A 19,856-nucleotide genomic window follows, 5' to 3' on the forward strand; every position below is an offset into this window, starting at 1 on the left:
CTACTATATTTACTATAATATTTCCTCCTAATCAGTGTTTAAAAGATGGCTTTTGGGACTCTGTAGTGGTATGCAAGATTAAGTAAGTTGAAATCCTGGATAGCTTATAATTTGCGTATAGTTCTTGGTTTAAGGGCTTCTTGAACTTTAATCTTAGGAAGAATTTCTTCACATATCAGATTTCATTACATTCCTCAGCATAGTGTTTTGCCAATGAAAGTACACTAATTTCTGTTAACATTCATTTGTTATCTCCTTAATGAAGAATTTGGCTATTATATACAAGAAATTTGCCTTACTAGATATATGTTGTATGCTCCCTGAAGGCAGTGCCAAAGTTAGAGTAAGTACTCTGAATATTTTTTTCAGTGAATAACATTTGACAGTGGTCTTTACATATAAATCTCCAAAAAAATTGTCATACCTATAATCTTTGATTCTACAACTTAGTTTCTTTAGGATATTAACCCAGCCTCTGCAAATTTACTCAGGTGGAAATTAAAATGAATAGTTTTTTAATGGCATTAATAATATCATTATTTGTCACTTTTGAATGATACCCTTTCTTTTAAATTTCAGCTTCTCCCATGGTGCAAGTTGATGAGAAGGGTGAGAAAGTGAGACCAAGTCATAAGCGTTGTATTGTAATTCTTAGAGAGATTCCTGAAACAACACCAATAGAGGTAAATTATTAATAATTGTTAACGCTAAATGTTCTCTGTTTAAATTGAAAGAGGTTTCTTCTGCTTTCCGTGGCAAAGAAAAGAAATTGAAAGAGGTACACAAGCAAAGCGTAAGCCAGTGCCTTCATCAGTTACTGTGAAAAGGTTAAATATTAATTTGTTTCATTAATTCTGAAGTACTAGGATGGTATAGGGGAAGGAAAAGATATAATTCTGTTTTCTTAGAAGGGTAAAGTGTTGCAGTGAAACATTCTGAATTTACTAGATTGATTCAGTGGCAACTAATATATAAATAGGCTATTTTGGGAACTTGAGAATTCATCTGTAAGAATGAATAACTAGATTTTGATTAAGGATTCAGGAGGCAAGGCCGGGTGCAGTGGCTCACACCTGTAATCCCAGCACTTTGGGAGGCTGAGGCGGGTGGATCACGAGGTTGGGAGATCGAGACCATCCTGGCTAACATGGTGAAACCCCGTCTCTACTAAAAATCAAAAAATTAGCTGGGCGTGATGGTGGGCCCCTATAGTCCCAGCTACTTGGGAGGCCGAGGCTGGAGAATGGTGTGAACCTGGGAGCTTGTAGTGAGCTGAGATCGCGCCACTGCACTCCAGCCTGGGCTACAGAACGAGACTCTGTCTCAAAAAAAAAAAGAGGGGGGGATTAAGGCGGCAGGACTAACCCTATTGTTCAGCAAAATATTATATAAAGCAAAGTTGCAGTCATAAAGATGGTATGGTACACATACCAGAATAAAATAATATTTGAATGAAACATTGTAATCAATTTGACAGTTAGATTCTACCAGTTATTACTTTGCAGTTATTTAAAGCCAAAGGTTTTATTATCTGTTTTACTGATGAAGTAACTGATAGTTAGGCTGGTTGCATAGTTTGCTCAAGGACATAAGGGCTCTTAAATGACAGGAGTTTGGGTTTGAACATAATCTCTCTGATTCTAAAGTCCATGTTTCATAATCACTGTGTCACAGAGCTTCATATTAAGTTGCCATGATAAGGTGATATATATTAAAGAAGATGAGGATTAGTTAGTAACTGATGTTGTAATTGATTAGCTATTTAGAATAGAATTTTATCTTATTTTATTTTTTGAGACAGGATTTCAGTCTGTCACCCAGGGTGAAGTGCAGTGGCACAGTCACAGCTTACTGTAGCCTTGACCTCATGGGCTCAAGCAGTCCTCTCACCTCAGCCTCCTGAGTGGTTGGGACTACTGGCGCATGCCACCATTCCTGGCTAATTTTTGTACTTTTTTGTAGAGATGGGGTTTTGCCATGTTACCCAGGCTGTTCTCAAGGCCCTGGGCTCAAGCAGTCTGTGCACCTTGGCCTCCCAAAGTGTTGGCATTACAGCCGTGAGCCATTGTGTCCTATTTCATTATCTTTTTTACAGTTATTATAATTCATATTCTGAATACATAAGGAGTTCATACACATGAAAAACAGTAAAACAAGGCACCAAATGTTTTGTTGGGTTTTCGAGTTTTTTGTTTTTTGCTTTTAAATTTTTTTTTCATGTTAAAAAAGAAGTATTTCCTCAATCAATGGTTTTCTGTGACAGGATCTTGCCGTGTCACTAAGGGTGTAGTACAAGTGGTACGATCATAGTTCATTGCAGCCTCAAACTCCTTGGCTCAAGCAGTCCTCCTACCTCAGCCTCCCAAGTAGCTGTGACTACAGGAGCCAGCCACCATGCCCAGCCAATTTTTACTTTTTTTTTTTTGGTAAAGACAGTGTCTGGCTATGTTGTCTAGGCTCGTCCTGAACTCAAGCAATTCTCCTGCCTCAGTCTCCCAAAGTGCTGAGATTACAGAAGTGAGCCACTGAGCTCTCGGGCTGCATTTGACCTTTGCTATTGCGTGATCTTGGCTCACTGCAAGCTCTGCCTCCCGGGTTCACACCATTCTCCTGCCTCAGCCTCCCGAGTAGCTGGGACTACAGGCGCCCGCCACCACGCCTGGCTAATTTTTTGTATTTTTAGTGGAGACAGGGTTTCACCGTGTTAGCCAGGATGGTCTCAATCTCCTGACCTTGTGATCCGCCCGCCTCGGCCTCCCAAAGTGCTGGGATGACAGGCCTGAGCCATCGCGCCTGGCCTGTTACTTCTTAAGTATACTTAATGTTCACTTAACTTTTTTTTTTTAATCTTCTTTCAATCCATTAACAGTTTTACTATTTTAAGTTTTGTAGTCACCCTTTTTCTGAATCCATGTAGCTGTCGGAGTTTCTGTTTACATTTATACTAATTATGGAAAAAAGAAGATATATTTGCACATTAACTCACATGTATGTTGTAAGCAAAGCATCTGGATTAAATGAGAATGCATGAAAATTTTTATTGCCTAGAAAATGTTAATGAAGGATATCACTTGTCCTGTGGCAGGCCAGACAGGAAAAGGACAGGGGAGATTTCACTATAAGGAGCATTTAGCTTGCCAGTGGAAGTGAAATACTTATGCTTTGCTGATCGTAAAATAAATCATCCCAAAATCATGTACAAAATACATCTCCTGGCTAAGTGGAGTGGCTCGTGCCTATAATCTCACCACTTTGGGGTGCTCAGGCGGAAGGATCGCTTGCATCCAGGAGTTTGAGACCAGACTCAAATATATCTCCTATTAACTCTATTTGTTTTGGAACACAGCCTATCCTCAGTAGAAAAATGGACAAAAGTTAACAAGTGAAGTGATAGGACCAAAAACATGAAGATATGCTTAATATTACTAGTAAACAAACAAGCAAAAAATGCCATTTATTGATGTATTTTTTAGAGTTAACTAATTTTCTTTTTCTTTTTAGGAAGTGAAAGCTTTGTTCAAAAGTGAAAACTGCCCCAAAGTGATAAGCTGTGAATTTGCACACAATAGCAACTGGTATATCACTTTCCAGTCAGACACAGATGCACAACAGGTAAGAAGAAAAGTTTTCTGATACAGGTCCATCCTAGTGGCAAAATAAGTAGTGGTATATTTTAATTGAGAAAATGTGTGTTTACACTGATGTTTATCAAGATTAGTGAGTACCTTGATCACCTTTTTGCTTTTGCTCAATCGATGTCCTTTTTGATCATCTTCCTAAAGTTTTTCAGTTTTGATTTAGGAAGTTTTCTGGTCGATAAGAATGTTAACGTAACAGTTTTAAAATTAACATAGGGATTGAGAACTATGTACCCAGTGGTATTTTTAGTACATAATAGGTCTGCAATAAATAAAATTCTTGGAATTTTGACTTGATGATTTTATTCTTAATTGTTAACATGTCTTAAAGAGAAATAATCCTTTAAAACACAAATATATCTATGATGAGTGTTTAAAAATCACTCACAGATTTTTGTTTTTTAAAACAATTTAGTAGAAAGTTGTCTGATCATTTTTAAATTGGTTTCTGGGGATATTTTGGGTCTGTTTTCAATCTTAAGGCATTTTTTCTGCAGTAATCCATGGTGGCTTTTCTACAATAAATATGAACTGTGGTTGAGAAGGCCTTATATTTTTACTTTTTCATTCCCTGTCCACCTGCACAGTGGAATCACCTACATAATTTTGTTTTTATAGTTTAATACTAAACTCTCAACATAATAAAGATGACTTTACTGAAATGTTTGAATGCTAATGAAAGTTTTCTTGTGCTTTGTTAACAGGCTTTTAAATACTTAAGAGAAGAAGTTAAAACATTTCAGGGCAAGCCAATTATGGTAAGAAATAGAGGAGATCAGTGTGAAACCAGAACAGGTTTTGGTTTCTCTGTATGAGAATTTTAAAAATACAGACAGATAATGTTTTATAAAAACCCATAGTGACTTTTAAAAAGTATCTGACTTGGGCTGGGCGTGGTGGCTCACGCCTGTAATCCCAGCACTTTGTGAGTCCAAGGCAGGCAGATTGCTTGATGCCAGGAGTTTGAGACCAGCCTTGCCAATATGATGAAACCTTGTCTCTACTAAAAATAGAAAAAAATAGCCGGGTGTGGTGGCACATGCCTGTAATTCCAGCTACTTGAGAGGCTGAGGCAGGAGAATTGCTTCAACCCGGGAGGCATAGGTTGCAGTGAGCAGAGATTGCACCACTGCAGTCCAGCCTGGGCGACAGAGCAAGACCTTGTCTCAAAAACAACAGCAGCAACAACAAAAACAAATTTCTGGCTTCTATTATGTGCTACTTCAGAAAATTCTTTGATAAATCTTAAAAATACTTTGTCTACAGCAATTCTTTACAAAGGGGTAACTTCAAATAGCGTGAATTTTAATTAGATGCTGATATACAACATATGAGGTAATTCCAGATCTCAAAATGAGCAATAGGAATAATTTTTAGTAACAGAGATGAAAAATATTCACAGTACTTTCAACCTTATCTCAATTAACTGCATCACTACGTTAACATACAACCATTTGGGAACCTAGGCATTGTCACTGATGACACTTGATCACTGTCTTTATATGTCTGGTCTGTTCTCAGGTCCTGTGAAAATACTTTCCAAAAATCTCCCATCGTTGAGGCTTGAACACTTGGAGTAGCCTCTGTGTTTTTTTGTTTTTGTTTTTTTTTTTTTTTTTTTTTTGAGATGGAGTCTTGGTCTGTCGCCCAGGCTCGAGTGCAGTGGCGCAATCTGGGCTCACTGCAACCTCTGCCTCCCAGGTTCACGCCATTCTCCTGCCTCAGCCTCCCGAGCAGCTGGGACTACAGGCGCCCGCCACCTCGCCCGGCTAATCTAATTTTTTTGTATTTTTTAGTAGAGACGGGGTTTCACTGTGTTAGCCAGGATGGTCTCGATCTCCTGACCTCGTGATCCGCGCCCATCTCGGCCTCCCAAAGTGCTGGGATTACAGGCTTGAGCCACCACGCCCGGCCTTGGAGTAGCCTCTTAACTGCTGTGTTACAACTTTTTCCCCCCTTAACATTCTGTTCTTCACATTGCTACCAGAGCTAGTGTTCTAAGCTATACTCCAATAACATACACTTAATTTGACTTGATCCTCATTCTCTGTGTGCTGTAGTTATTCTTATTTGTAAATGTAATACATTATTCTTACTAATTCCTCTGTGTTGAACTCTTACTGTGTGTCGCTTTCTGTTTTAAGCACTTTACATGTATTGACTCATTTAATCCTTACAAGAACCTAATGAAGAAAACCTAATGTTTTCTTCAGTTTACTAATGAGGATAATAAGACACGAGGGTAACCTCCCCAGTTTCACATAACTAGTAAGTGGAAGATAAACAGTGACTTAGATTTATTAAGAGGTTCTAAGAACTTATCATATTTAAATCTCATTATTGCTGTGAAATAGGTGGGATTATTAGTTTCCATATTACAGATGAGGCTATTTTCTAGTTGTGATTCTACTTCCTCTGTCTATGATGTTCTTCTCCCTTTTATCTTTCCCTGCTTTGAGGCTTTTATAAAGATATTCTCCTGAGTCGTCTTAATAGCTTTAAAGTTTTAAAGTATTTCAGAAGTGGGTCTTTGGTATATCTGGAATTAATTTTATATATAGTATAAAATAAGATAAGAATCTAGTTCTATCTTTTTCCCATATATGGACAGACTTTTATCTCAACACTTAATTTTTTGTCATTTCTAGTCTTCTGCAACTTGTGTGTAATGCCACAGCTATGAGATTTGTTTCAGATTCTCTGTTTTCTTTGAGTTCTGCTTCCCTGAACCAATATGGCTGTTTTGTTTTGTTTTTGAGACTGAGGTTTCTTTCTCTCTGTCACCTAGGCTCAAGTGCAGTGGCATATGATCACAGCTCACAGCTGCCTCAACCTCTCAGGCTCAAGTGATAGTCCCACCTCAGCCTCCCAAGTCCCACCTCAGCCTCCCAAGTAGCTGGGACCACAGGTGCACACCATCATGCCTGGCTAATTTTTAAATTTTTGGTAGAATTGGGGTCTCACTATGTTGCCCAGGCTGGTCTCAAACTGAACAATCCTTCCATCTCAGCCTCCCAAAGTGCTGGGATTACAGATGTGAGCCACCACACTGTGATTGCATTCCTGGATATCACTGTTCTGTGTTATTTATTTTTATTTTCTTTCTTTATTTTTGAGATGGCGTTTCACTCTTACCGCCCAGGCTGGAGTGCAGTGGCACAGTCTCAGCTCACTGCAACCTCCTCCTCCTGGGTTCAAGTGATCCTCCTGCCTCACCCCCCGGTGTAGCTGGGATTACGGGCGCCTGATACCACGCCCAGCTAATTTTTGTATTTTTAGTAGAGACGGGGTTTCGCCATGTTTACCAAGCTGCTTTCGAACTCCTGACCTCAAGTGATCCACCCACCTCGGCCTCCCAAAGTGCTGGGATTACAGGTGTGAGCCACCTTGCCTGGTCAGATATCACTGTTTTAATTATCATCATTTTACAATATCCTTATTTACTTCTGCTAGTTCTTTGTCCTTGACCTTATTTTTCAGGATTGTCTTGGCTCTTCTTAGATCATTACATTTTCACACAACTTTAGAATATTTGTCTAGTTCCAACAAACAACCAAACAAAATCTATAATGGACTTAATGGAATTCTATTCAATTTATTGGTTAAATTGGGGACAGTTGGCTGTTTTAGCCTGCATTATTCATTATTATGGTAACTATTATGTATTTCAGTGTTAAGTCATTTTTACTGCTTTAAAATCATGTTGGTTGCTTTTTCTTGATATCTTACTAATTTTTTTTAATGTTTTAATGTCTGCAGGTAATCACTATTTTGATTATTTCTTATACCTTCATTTCTTATTTCTATTGCTTGTGCTGGGGGTCTCAGGTATAGTAGTAAAAACACAAATATTTTAAATAATGTTTTTCTCTGCCGTTTTGGTTTTTCTTTATGCTTCTTTTGATGCGCCATCCCATAGCAACGTAAGTTGCAAGAAAATTCACATTAACTTTTATACCATTTATTAAAATCAAATGACCTAACACCTGGAAAGACAGGTGCAGAAGCAAGGAATGCTATACTCCAATCCTGGTGGTGCTTTCTGCCATCAGCTGTTGTATCTTGAGTATGTCAGGCCAACCTGTAAGGTTCTGGTTTGTTTCTTTGTAGTGTCCATGCTCTTCATTTCTAAAGTTCTGTAACTTAGAAGTGATTACGTTGCAGGAAAGGGGCCTTAAGTGGATAATGTTTATCCACCTGTTTCCTAATTTATTGATGATTTCATTAAGAGGCAGTGATTCATTCTGTTTCAATTGTGATTTCTATGCCTGACAATAACTGGTATCAGTTCCCTTCAGCCTAAGGGACTTCCATTAGTGTTTGTTACACTACCAACCAGCAAAGAATTCTCTTAGTTTTTCCTTAACTAAAAATGTCTGATATTTCACACTCTTTTTTGTTTGTTTGTTTGTTTTGAGACAGGATCTTGCTGTATCACCCAGGCTGGAGTGCAGTGGTACAGTCTCAATTCACTGCAGCCTCCTCCACCTCAGCACCCACCCCCTGCCCCAATTAGCTGCAACTATAGGTGCATGCCACCACGCCCAGCTAATTTTTCTATTTTTCAGTAGAGAAGGAGTTTTGCTGTATCATCCAGGTTGGTCTCTAACTCCTGAGGGCAAGCGATCCCCCTACTAAGGCCTCTGTAGTATTGAGACTACAGACATGAGCCACTCTGCTCGGCATTTGTGATGGGTATTTTCCATGGATACAGAACGCAGGGATGACAGCTAAAATTATTTTCCATTCTTTTAAGATACGTTCTGGACTCTTGTTTCTAATGAGATGTTCACCATCATTCATATGGTTGTTCTCCTATATGTGTGTCCTTTTTCTTTGCCTGCTGTCAAGATGTTTTATTTTTGGTTTCCAGTAGGTTGGCTATGGTGTGTCTAGTATGGTTTTACTTATCATACATGGGAAACACTAAACTTCTTGGCTCTGTATGTTGATATTCTTCACTGCATTTGGGGAATTTCCAGATGCTTGCCAAAAATTTTTTCTACCCTCTTTTCTCCTTTCTTTTTTTGATATTCCAATTTTGAATGTTGGACTGATTGATGTCACTGAGATTCTGTTCATTTTTCTTCAACGTGTTTTTGTTGCTGTTGTTCTCCAGATAGGATAATTTCTGTGGATTTGGGTTCATCTTTAAGTTCACTGAACTTTTCTTTTGCTGTCCCCAATGTGATAGGACTGTCTAGTGAATATTTTAGATGCTGTATTCTAGAGTTTCCATTTTAAAAAACATTTCTTCTCTCTCTGTTGTGATTTCTCCTTAATTTCAATTTATTAGAAACATAAATGTTATCCATGAATACATGTACTTGTAAGAGCTGTATTAAAATCTTTGTCTGCAGTTTAACATCTGAGTCATCTTGGAGTCCTTATTTTCACTCCCATTTTTTGATTCTTTTTCATCTGCAGTTCCATGCCCTGAAATAGTTCTTTCATTGCTGTTTTCTTCTTTTTTTTTTTTTGAGATGGAGTCTGGCTCTGTCACCCAGGCTGGAGTGCAGTGGCACGAACTCGGCTGACTGCAAGCTCCACCTCCCAGGTTCACGCCATTCTTCTGCCTCAGCCTCCTGAGTAGCTGGGACTACTGGTGCCCGCCATCACGCTCGGCTAATTTTTTTTTTTGTATTTTTTTTAGTAGAGACGGGGTTTCACCATGTTAGCCAGGATGGTCTCGATCTCCTGACCTCATGATCTGCCCTCGGCCTCCCAAAGTGCTGGGATTACAGGCGTGAGGCACTGCGCTCGGCCAAGTGCTGTTTTCTTGACTAGTGGACTATATGTGTGTGTGTGTGTGTGTGTGTGTGTGTTTTTAGACGGAGTCTCACTCTGTTGTCCAGACTGGAGTGCAGTGGAGTGATCTTGGCTCACCACAACCTCTGCCTCCTGGGTTTCAAGCGATTCTCCTGCCTCAGCTCGGCTAATTTTTGTATTTTTAGTAGAGACGGGGTTTCACTATGTTGGCCAGGCTGGTCTTGAACTCCTGACCTTGTGATCCGCCCGCCTCGGCCTCCCAAAGTACTGGGATTGGAGGTGTGAGCCACCACACCCGGTCTAGTGGAGTATGTTTTTAAAATAATGCTGTTTACTTGATTTTAGTTCCTTAGGGGGGACATTTTAACATTAAAGTGTACTATAATGTATGACATTACTTAGGTAAAAGCAATAGCCATAGTTATTATTTAGGTCTTGTTAAAGTCAGTTTGTCAAGGTTGGCCATAATTGATTTCTTATTGTTTGACTGGTTGCAATTTTAGGAGTGGAGGAGGGTTCCTGGCCTATGATTGTGAGAATCATAGAATGTATCTTTCATACATTCATGGAAGTGGTAATTTTATGCTTTCACATGTGTTATTTCATTTGATATTCCCAGCAACTTGGTGTGCCTTTGGTTTCTAATCTAACCTTCCTACGTCTTCATATTATATAGCTTGAGCATCCCAAATCCTAAATTTGAATTGCTCCAAAATCAAAAAGGTTTTGAGTACTAACATGCTGCTCAATGGAAATCCTCATTAGAGCCTTTTGGATTTTCGGATTTGGGGTGCTCAACTGGAAAATACAATGCGAATATTCCTAAATACAAAAAAAAAAAAAAAAGCTAGTACCAAGCATTTTGGGTAAGGCGTACTCAGCCTGTGGTTTTATTAAAAGGGTCAGCAAACATTTTCTTTAAAGAGCCAAACAGTGAATATTATAGATGTTGATGGCCATGTAATTCCTGTTGCAGCAACTTGTAGGGTAAAAGCAGCCACAAGCAATGCATAAAATGGTCTGCTTTATAAATTTACCAAGTGTTAAAGCATTTTTTTCCTTTTTTTTTTTTTTAGACGGAGGCTCGCTCTGTCGCCCAGGCTGGAGTGCAGTGGCCGGATCTCAGCTCACTGCAAGCTCCGCCTCCCGGGTTTACGCCATTCTCCTGCCTCAGTCTCCCGAGTAGCTGGGACTACAGGCGCCCGCCACCTTGCCCGGCTAGTTTTTTGTATTTTTTAGTAGAGACGGGGTTTCATCAGGTTAGCCAGGATGGTCTCAATCTCCTGACCTCGTGATCCGCCCTTCTTGGCCTCCCAAACTGCTGGGATTACAGGCTTGAGCCACTGCGCCCGGCCATTTTTTTCCTTTTTAATCTTAATATAGGAATTTGAAGCATATGAAGATAAAATGGTATAATTAGTTACTATTTACCCAGTATCCAATTTTTTCCCCCAATTTTATTTATTTTATTTTATTTTGTAAAGAGACAGGGTCTCACTTTGTTGCGCAGGCTGGAGTACGGTGTGCGTGATCATAGCACATTGCCACCTTGAACTCCTGGGCTCAAGGGATTCTTCTGCCTTCAGAGTAGCTAATTATTGTTTGTTTGTTTGTTTGTTTGTTTTTGTGGAGACAGGGTCTTACTATCTTCCCCGGCTGGTCTCAAACGCCTGACTCAAGTGATTTCCAACGTTGACCTCCCAAAGTGTTGTGATTACAGGCGTGAGCCACTGCGCCCAGCTCTGCACCCCCGCGCCCTTTTCTTCCTTTTTTTTTTTTTTGAGACAGAGTGTTGCTCTGTCGCCCCGTCTGGAGTGCAGTGGCACAATCTCAGTGCACTGCAGCCTCTGCCTCCCAGGTTCAAGCAGTTCTCTGCCTCAGCCTCCCTAGTAGCTGGGATTACAGGCACCCGCCACCATACCTGGCTAATTTTTGTATTTTTAGTAGAGATGGGGTTTCACTATCTTGGACAGGTTGGTCTTGAATTATTGACCTCATGGTCCCCCCACCTTGGCCTCCCAAAATGCTAGGATTACAGGCGTGAGCCACCATGCCTGGCCCCAGCCTCCAGTTTTTAAATTTTGGCAAAATACACATAAAATTTACTATCTTAACTGTTCTTATTTTTGTTTGTTTTCTTTTCTTTTTCCCCCCATCTTAACCGTTTTTGAGTGTACGGTTTAGTGCCATTAAATACATTCACAATGATTTGCAGCCATCACTGCCATCCATCTCCAGAACTCTTCTTGTAAGACTGAAACTCTACAGATGTTACCCTGTTTTAACAGTGAGTGGAAAATGGCCATTCTTATTTCCTCTATATTCCCACTCATTTCTCCACAACCCCAGTCATCTTGAAGCAAATTTCAACCTTAATTTCAGATTTCATCCATAAATAAATTAAAATTTGTATCTCTAACAAGAGGGATTCTTTCCCTTTTTTTTTGAGACGGAGTCTTGCTCTTTCGTCCAGGCTGGAGTGAAATGATGTGGTCTCAGCTCAGTGCAACCTCTGTCCCCCTGGGTTCAAGCAATTCTCCTGCTTCAGCCTCCTGAGTAGCTGGGATTACAGGCACCCACCACCGCGCCTGGCTAATTTTTGTATTTTTAGTAGAGACGGGGTTTCACCATGTTGGCCAGCTGGTCTCAAACTTCTAACCTCAGGAGATCTGCCTGCCTCGGCCTCCCAAAGTGCTAGGATTACAGGCGTGAGCCACTGCACCTGGCTGGGATTCTTTAATACCTGGTGACAATATCATCATTAGACTTTAAAAAATGAACAATGTCTTGAACATCATCAAATACCTAGTCACTTTGCATATTTTCCTGATTCCCCTTCTTTCTTTTTCTTTTTTCCTCTTTAAAAATCTGGGCCGGGCACTGTGGCTCATGCCTGTAATTCCAGCACTTTGGCTGGGCTGATGCAGGCAGATCACATGAGGCCAGGAGTTCCAGACCAGCATGGCCAACATGGTGAAACCCTGTCTCTGCTAAAAATACAAAAATATTTAGCCAGGCTTTGTGACTTAGGCCTGTAGTCCTAGCTACTCAGGAGGCTGAGGCCCGAGAATCACTTGATCCTTGGAGAAGGAGGTTTCAGTGAGCCAAGATCACACCACTGCACCCCATCTTCGGTGGCAGAGCGAGACTGTCTCAAAAAAAAAGTAAAATTTTAAAAATCTGTAGTTTTTTCCTATAACTTTGTAATTTTTTCTTTTGGAAGTTTATAGGTAAGATAATCATTATCTGTCTTGCAGAGTTTCTTGGAATATACATTTTGCTCCCTTTATTCTTGAGTGCAGTTTAACGTGATTCTCTCTCCCCTCTCCTGTTTTTCATGCAAATTGGTAGCTAGATCTTTTTTTCTTTTTCTGTTTTTTAAAGACACGGCTATCATGGAAAGTAGATAGATGGTGATCTGTCTCCTATATTTCATGCATATTGGTAGCAAGAGGCATGATCAGAACTGGGTTTGATTTTTGGGGCAACAGGGAGGATACAAAAGCTAGCTGGTATGCTCATTGGTCTGTTAATTCATTAGAGATTGCTAAAATTGTGGTATTTATCTATTTTTCGTTTATTAGAAACTCATACTCATCTTCATTACCCTGAGTTACAGGTTCTGTGTGAAATCCATGTTACATGCTTGATTCTAGCTTTTATTACCAGTTTTTAAAAGTGTTGATTTTTTAGCCGATTTTTAACTGTTTTTTGGTTTTGAATATTTAAATATATTTAAGATATTTACTGTTCATGTTGATTTTGGCCTCTTTGAATTGACTCCTGAGACCTTTTGGCTACGCAGCCATAGCAATCTTTTTTTTCTTTTTTTTTTTTTTTTTTTTTTGAGATGGAGTTTTGCTCTCTTGCCAGACTGAAGTGCAGTGGCATGATCTCAGCTCACTGCAACCTCCGTCTCCCGGGCATAAGTGATTCCCCTGCCTCAGCCTCCCGAGTAGCTGGGACTACAGGTGCACACCACCACACCCAGCTAATTTTTTGTAGTTTTAGTAGAGAAGTGGTTTCACCATGTTGGCCAGGATGGTCTTGATCTGACTTTGTAATCAGCCCGCCTCAGCCTCCCAAAGTGCTAGGATTACAGGCGTGAGCCACTGCGCCCAGCCAGCCATAGCAGTCTTTACTGGTTACCTTGCTGTGCAGTTTGTCAAGATGTTCCAGGCTCTTGCACATTTCATGCCAAAGGCCTGGAGTCAACCAGTTCTTTTAAGTCCTTAGGCTACTTTATGGGGAAATGGTATTTTGTGGACCACTACCTAGACACAAGTAGTATTTGTGTTGATTGGTTTTGTCATTGTTTCTAAGCTTTTTTAGACAGAGCTGTTTAGTTTTTATATTTTAAGACAAAATATAGGTTTGTACTGATGCTTAAAATTTAAATTCAGGCTGTATGATTTTGCTTTCTTCTGCCTCTTGTCTGTTTCTCCTTTCTCCCATATGAAAATCTCTGAAAAAAATCTGCCTCCTGGGTTCAAGCACCTGTCCTGCTTCAACCTCATGAGTAGCTGGGGTTACAGGTGCGCACTACCACACCCAGCTAATTTTTTGTATTTTTTTAGTAGAGATGGGATTTCACCATGTTGGCCAGGTTGGTCTCGACTCCTGACCTCAGGTGATCCACCTGTCTTGGCCTCCCAAAGTGCTAGGATTACAGGCATGAGGCAGTGCACCTGGCTGCCTTTTCTCCTGTTAATTTTTTTTGACTTAATAGTGTGTTCTGGAAGTCACTTCATAATGGTGTCTAGATCATTCTTTCATTTCTTTTTTATGTTTATGATACTCAGTTGTTTGGATGTACATGTTGTATTCAACCGTTGATGGACTGTTGAGTTGCTTCTGGGGCCCATAGGTTGCCTTACCTTTTACAATTAGTCAGTAGTCATGTGGGTATATTTTTTTCCCATAGCTTTATTAAGTTATTCTATAATTGGCAAATAAAATTGTATACATGCTTTTTGGGTATTGTGAACATTTAAAGTAAGCAATTTTGAATTATATAATACATTATTATTAACTGTCATCACCCTGCTCTCCAGAACTTACTTCTACTAACAGAAACTTTATACCTTGTGAAACATTTCCCCAGTCCCTCCCTTCCCCCATCCCTGGCTTATGGTAACCACTATTATACTGTCTCTATGAGTTCCACCTTGTTAGATTTCAAATACAAGTGAGATCATGCAGTGTTTGTTTTTATGTGCCTGCCCTATTTCACTTAGCATAATGTCTTCTCGGTTCATTCAGGTTGTGACAAATGACAGGATTTCCTTCTTTAAGACTGAATGCGTCTGGGCACAGTGGCTGATGCCTGTAATCCCAGCACTTTGGGAGGCCAAGGGAGGCCAAGGCAGGCGGATCACCTGAGGTCAGGAATTCAAGACCAGCCTGGCCAACATGGTGAAACCCCATCTCTAGTAAAAATATGAAAATCGAGGCTGGGCACAGTGGCTCATGCCTGTAATCCTAGCACTTTGGGAGGCTGAGGCAGGTGGATTGCCTGAGCTCAGGAGTTGCAGACCAGCCTGGGCAACACGACGAAACCCTGTCTCTACTAACAATACAAAAAAATTTGCCGGGCATGGCCGCATGCATCTGTAATCCCAGCTACTCAGGAGGCTGAGGCAGGAGAATTGCTAGAACCTGGGAGGCAGAGGTTGCAGTGAGCCAAGATCACATCACTGCACTCCAGCCTGGGCGACAGAGCAAGACTCTGTCTAAAACAAAACAAAACAAAACAAAACAAAACAAAACTGAATGGTATTCCAGTGGGTAGGTACACCATGTTTTCTCCATCCGTTCATTTGCTGTGGACACTGGGTTGTTTCCATATGTTAGCCACTATAAGTAATGCTGCAACACAGACAGTAGTGCAGACACCCTTCAGCATACTAATTTCACTTCCTTTGGATATACATAGGATTGTTGGATCATATGGTACTCTATTTTTAACTTTTTTTGACCCAGAGTCTCGCTCTATTACCCAGGCTGGAGTGCAGTGGCACAATTTCAGCTCACTGCAATCTCATCCTCCCAAGTAGCTGGGATTACAGGTGTGTGCCACCATGCCCAGCTGATTTTTGTGTTTTTAGTAGAGACGGGGTTTCACCATGTTGGCCAGGCTGGTCTGGAACTCCCAACCTCAAGTGCTTCGCCTGCCTCGGTCTCTCAAAGTGCTGGGATTACAGGCGCGAGCCACCGTGCCTGGCCTGTTTTTAACTTTTTGAGGAACCTCCATACTAGTTTCCATAATGGCTGTATGAATTTACCTTCCCAGCAACAGTGTACAAAAGTTCCCTTTCTCCACATCTTCTCTAACACTTATTTTTTTTGTTACACCCATTTTAATAGATGTGAGATGCTATCTTGTGAGTTCAGCTTATATTTCTTTGATGATTAGTGATTTTTGAACATTTTTACATATGCCTGCATTTCTTTTATGAGTGAGTTTAGCATCCCTTTCATATGTTTAAGAGCCATTTGCCTTTTTTTGTTCTCTGAATGCTGTTCATTTCTCTAACCCTTTTTTCTATAGCATTGTTGGGCCTTTTCATGTCTGTTTTTATAATTCGTATATTAGAGATACTAGTGCCCTTGCCTGTGATGAGCTCCAGTTTACTATTTTGACTTAGTTTTTTGGGAGGTTTTTACTCTGCTTGTTGTTGTTTAGAGACAGGGTCTCATTCTGTTGCCCAGGCTGGAGTGTGGTGGTGTGATTGTAGCTCACTGCAACCTCCAACTCCTTGGCTCAAGCAGTCCTCCCCACTCTGCCTCCCAAGCAGCTAGGACTACAGGTTGCACACCACCATGCCCAGCTTTTTTTTTTTTTTTCCTTGTAAGAGATGGGTCTCGCTGTGGTACCCAGGGTGGCCTTGAACTCCTGGGCTCATGCAATCCTACCCCCTTGGCCTCTGAAAGTGCTCGGGTTACAGGTGTGAGGCAGCACACCTGGTTATTTTGACATGTGTTTGTGGCAGGGGGGTTTTACCTTGTTTACTATGGTTTTTTTACCATGAAAACATTTTATTAATGATTAATTAAAGCTGTCATTTTCTTTTCTTTTGTTCTACTGATTCTACCGTAGGCAGAAATAGTATAGTCATGTAAAATATATGTTAAAATGTAAATTAAATGTATTTTTTAAAATATACACTTAATTCTTTGTTGCTATAATGTGTTCCTCTTCTAGGCAAGGATAAAAGCCATCAATACATTTTTTGCTAAGAATGGTTATCGATTAATGGATTCTAGTATCTATAGTCAGCCCATTCAAACTCAAGCACAGTATGCCTCCCCAGTCTTTATGCAGCCTGTATATAATCCTCACCAACAGTACTCGGTCTATAGTATTGTGCCTCAGTCTTGGTCTCCAAATCCTACACCTTACTTTGAAACACCACTGGTAAGTGAGATCCTTATAATAAAATATAATAATATTTTAAATTTGAGCTGAAATTTGAAGAAATCAGTTGGAGTGGGAACTTATCTATGTTGACATTGATGATTTTTTGGCTTTTATTTTATTTTTATATTTTTTGTAGAGATGGAGTTTTGCTGTGTTGCTCAGGCTGGTCTTGAACTCCTGTGCTCAGGCAGTCCACCCGCCTTGGCCTCCCAAAATGCTAGGATTACAAGCGTGAGCCACTATGCCCGGCCACTTTTTGGCTTTTAAACAGTGATATAGATATCTAATTTTCCATACCAAATAAATGCATATGACTAAGAGTTGAGCTATTAGAGTGCATAATTTTTTTCCATAAAATTTGCTGAGTGAATTGAAAGAAGAGACTGAAAAAGTTGCGTGGTTTTAAATGCATTTTAATGTTGCGAAATGTCAGACCAGAACATTCTTATTAAGTTATGAATTATTGTTCATAAATCCAGTGGCATTTGAAGTGAATATTGCAGAAGTGAATCAGTAAAATATTTTAAGATATTTTTGGCTTGCAAAAGATAAATTCATAAGCTCATTAAGGTTCTTGTGACCCTCACACCAGGTTTTACCTTTACCATTAATATTGTTTAAACATACATTTTCTTCTAGGCTCCCTTTCCCAATGGTAGTTTTGTGAATGGCTTTAATTCGCCAGGATCTTATAAAACAAATGCTGCTGCTATGAATATGGGTCGACAATTCCAAAAAAATCGGTAAGATAAAAACCATAGCTGTAATGTATTTTAAACAATTCCTAATGGATCTTAAGGCATTAATAGCAATGCTTATTGTCAGGCTCAGTAAAAAGGTTTGGTGGCTTTTTTGTTTTGTTTTTACTAAATGTATGTGAACAGTTTAATCTAGAATTCATAAAAACACTTTGACCTTAGAGTTGGTAATGCTACTAACAGACTTGGGACTCAGATTTTTTTTTTTAATAAAGAGAATAGAAAACTTATTTCATGACAGCAGTCTCTGACAAATCTGGTGACTAATTTCCATTTAGTATGTTAAATTGGTAGCATTTTAGAGAATTCTTTGAAGAATAAATGTTGTGATGTATGTTATTTAGGTTTTTAAAGGATTTTTGAAATGACATCCAAGAACTACAGTGCACAGCAGACAGTAGCTAACATTTATTGCACATTTAATATCACAAACTCTGTTCCTAAGGATTTTACATATTTTATCAGTTACTTTTTTCAGAACCCTTTATAGGTGTGCTTATGTCTACTTTACAGATAAGGAAATTGAGATATAAAATATTATGTCTGAGAACACACAGCTTGTAATTAATTGGTAGAGCTAAGATTTGAACCTAGGCAGTTCAACTCCAAAGCCCACACTTAAAGCACTATGTTCAGGATAAATTTTTTTTTTTATTTTTTGTTTATTTATTTATTTTTTTTTGAGACGGAGTCTCGCTCTGTGGCCCAGGCTGGAGTGCAGTGGCTGGATCTCAGCTCACTGCAAGCTTCGCCTCCCGGGTTCACGCCATTCTCCTGCCTCAGCCTCCCGAGTAGCTGGGACTGCAGGCGCCCGCCACCTCGCCTGGCTAGTTTTTTTTTGTATTTTTTAGTAGAGACGGGGTTTCACCAGGTTAGCCAGGATGGTCTCGATCTCCTGACCTCATGATCCACCCGTCTCAGCCTCCCAAAGTGTTGGGATTACAGGCTTGAGCCACGGCGCCCGGCCCGTTCAGGATAAATTATTAAGAATCATAGAAACTATATGGTATCGTAACAAAGATTGACATGTATGTCTGAGGTATTTTACTTTATGTAGACATCAACAGATAATCTCAATATTTGGTGTATGTTATGGCTTCTTGTTGTTTTGGGGGTAGAGACGGGGTCTGCTTATGTTGCCTGGGACTGGTCTTGAACTCCTGGGCTCAAAGCAGTCCTCCCACCTTGACCTCCCAAATTGCTAGGATTACAGGCATGATACTATGTCTTTTAACAGAATAAGTAACCAAAGAATAAAGGACTGATATATAGTCATTTTGATTTATTTAATAGTTTCACATTTGTTATTTCTCATTTGCTGTTTTGTGAGACTCTTGGTTTTTGAGGGTTTTTCCTAATAGTTTATATTCAGTGACACTCAGTCTTTTGCCAGATTCGATTCTCCTAATTATTTCTTTTTGGAAAGGAGACCATCTGGAGTATATTTGTCCAAGATGACTTCTAGGAACTTAGTCCTTTTTTGACAGGCTTTTCTGAAACTTGTTTTACTGGAGAAATGAGCCCCAACAGAATGAAAAAATATTCTTCTCACTGGAAACATTATGTACTACCCTTTAATAGTCAGAGTTTTTGGACTGCTCTTGACAGACACAATTGGTTAAAGCAATTGAAGATCATTTTCAAGTGTTAGAAAAATTTTACTACTAAGAATAAACACAGGCTGAGGTCCGTGGATCACCTGAGCTCAGGAGTTCAAGAGCAGCCTAGGCAACATGATGAAACACCATCTCTACCAAAAATACAAAAATTAGCTGGGCGTGATGGTATAGTGCACGCCTGAAGTCCAAACTACTCAGGAGGCTGAGGAATGAGAATTGCTTGAGCCTGAGAAGCAGAGGTTGCAGTGAACTGAGATTACACCACTGCATTCCAGCCTGGGCGACAGCAAGACTGTTATTCTCTGCCGCCATCTGCTCTCACCCTTCCCTGCTCCCCCCGTCTGAAAAATAAAGGTACTGATATTTGCAGTTGCTTGACTCTAAAATACTTTAGATAGCTCCATGGTTATTTCTTTATTGTTACCTTTTATCTGTTGTACCTTTTTGGTGACAGGGATGAAATTATAGTAAGAAAACCAGGAATGACAGTCAAGTTATCTTTACTTATAAGGAAGTATACCTATGGTTTTGAAAATACATGGTGTGTGGTACATTTTTGCGTGTTACTTAAAACTACTTGTGTACAGTTCTTTTCCATATATTTGACCACTACAGGTTAGTAATTTTTAATTACAGAAATAATAAGTGAATA

General features: G+C 39.8%; 1 protein-coding gene across 8 annotated transcripts in view; it reads left to right on the forward strand.

Annotated features, from left to right (window-relative positions):
- LARP4 (La ribonucleoprotein 4) overlaps window positions 1-19,856 on the forward strand; it is an 82,992-nt gene that overhangs the window by 38,900 nt on the left and 24,236 nt on the right. For all 8 annotated transcript variants that reach the window (XM_037997135.2, XM_037997137.2, XM_037997143.2 and 5 more), the window contains 5 exons: window positions 580-683; window positions 3,502-3,612; window positions 4,343-4,396; window positions 16,612-16,824; window positions 17,467-17,570. In XM_037997135.2, the coding sequence (XP_037853063.1) occupies window positions 580-683; window positions 3,502-3,612; window positions 4,343-4,396; window positions 16,612-16,824; window positions 17,467-17,570 (586 nt within the window). The remainder of the gene's footprint in view (window positions 1-579; window positions 684-3,501; window positions 3,613-4,342; window positions 4,397-16,611; window positions 16,825-17,466; window positions 17,571-19,856) is intronic.

Source organism: Chlorocebus sabaeus, chromosome 11 (genome assembly GCF_047675955.1).
Source record: "Chlorocebus sabaeus isolate Y175 chromosome 11, mChlSab1.0.hap1, whole genome shotgun sequence".
Lineage (NCBI taxonomy): Eukaryota > Metazoa > Chordata > Mammalia > Primates > Cercopithecidae > Chlorocebus > Chlorocebus sabaeus.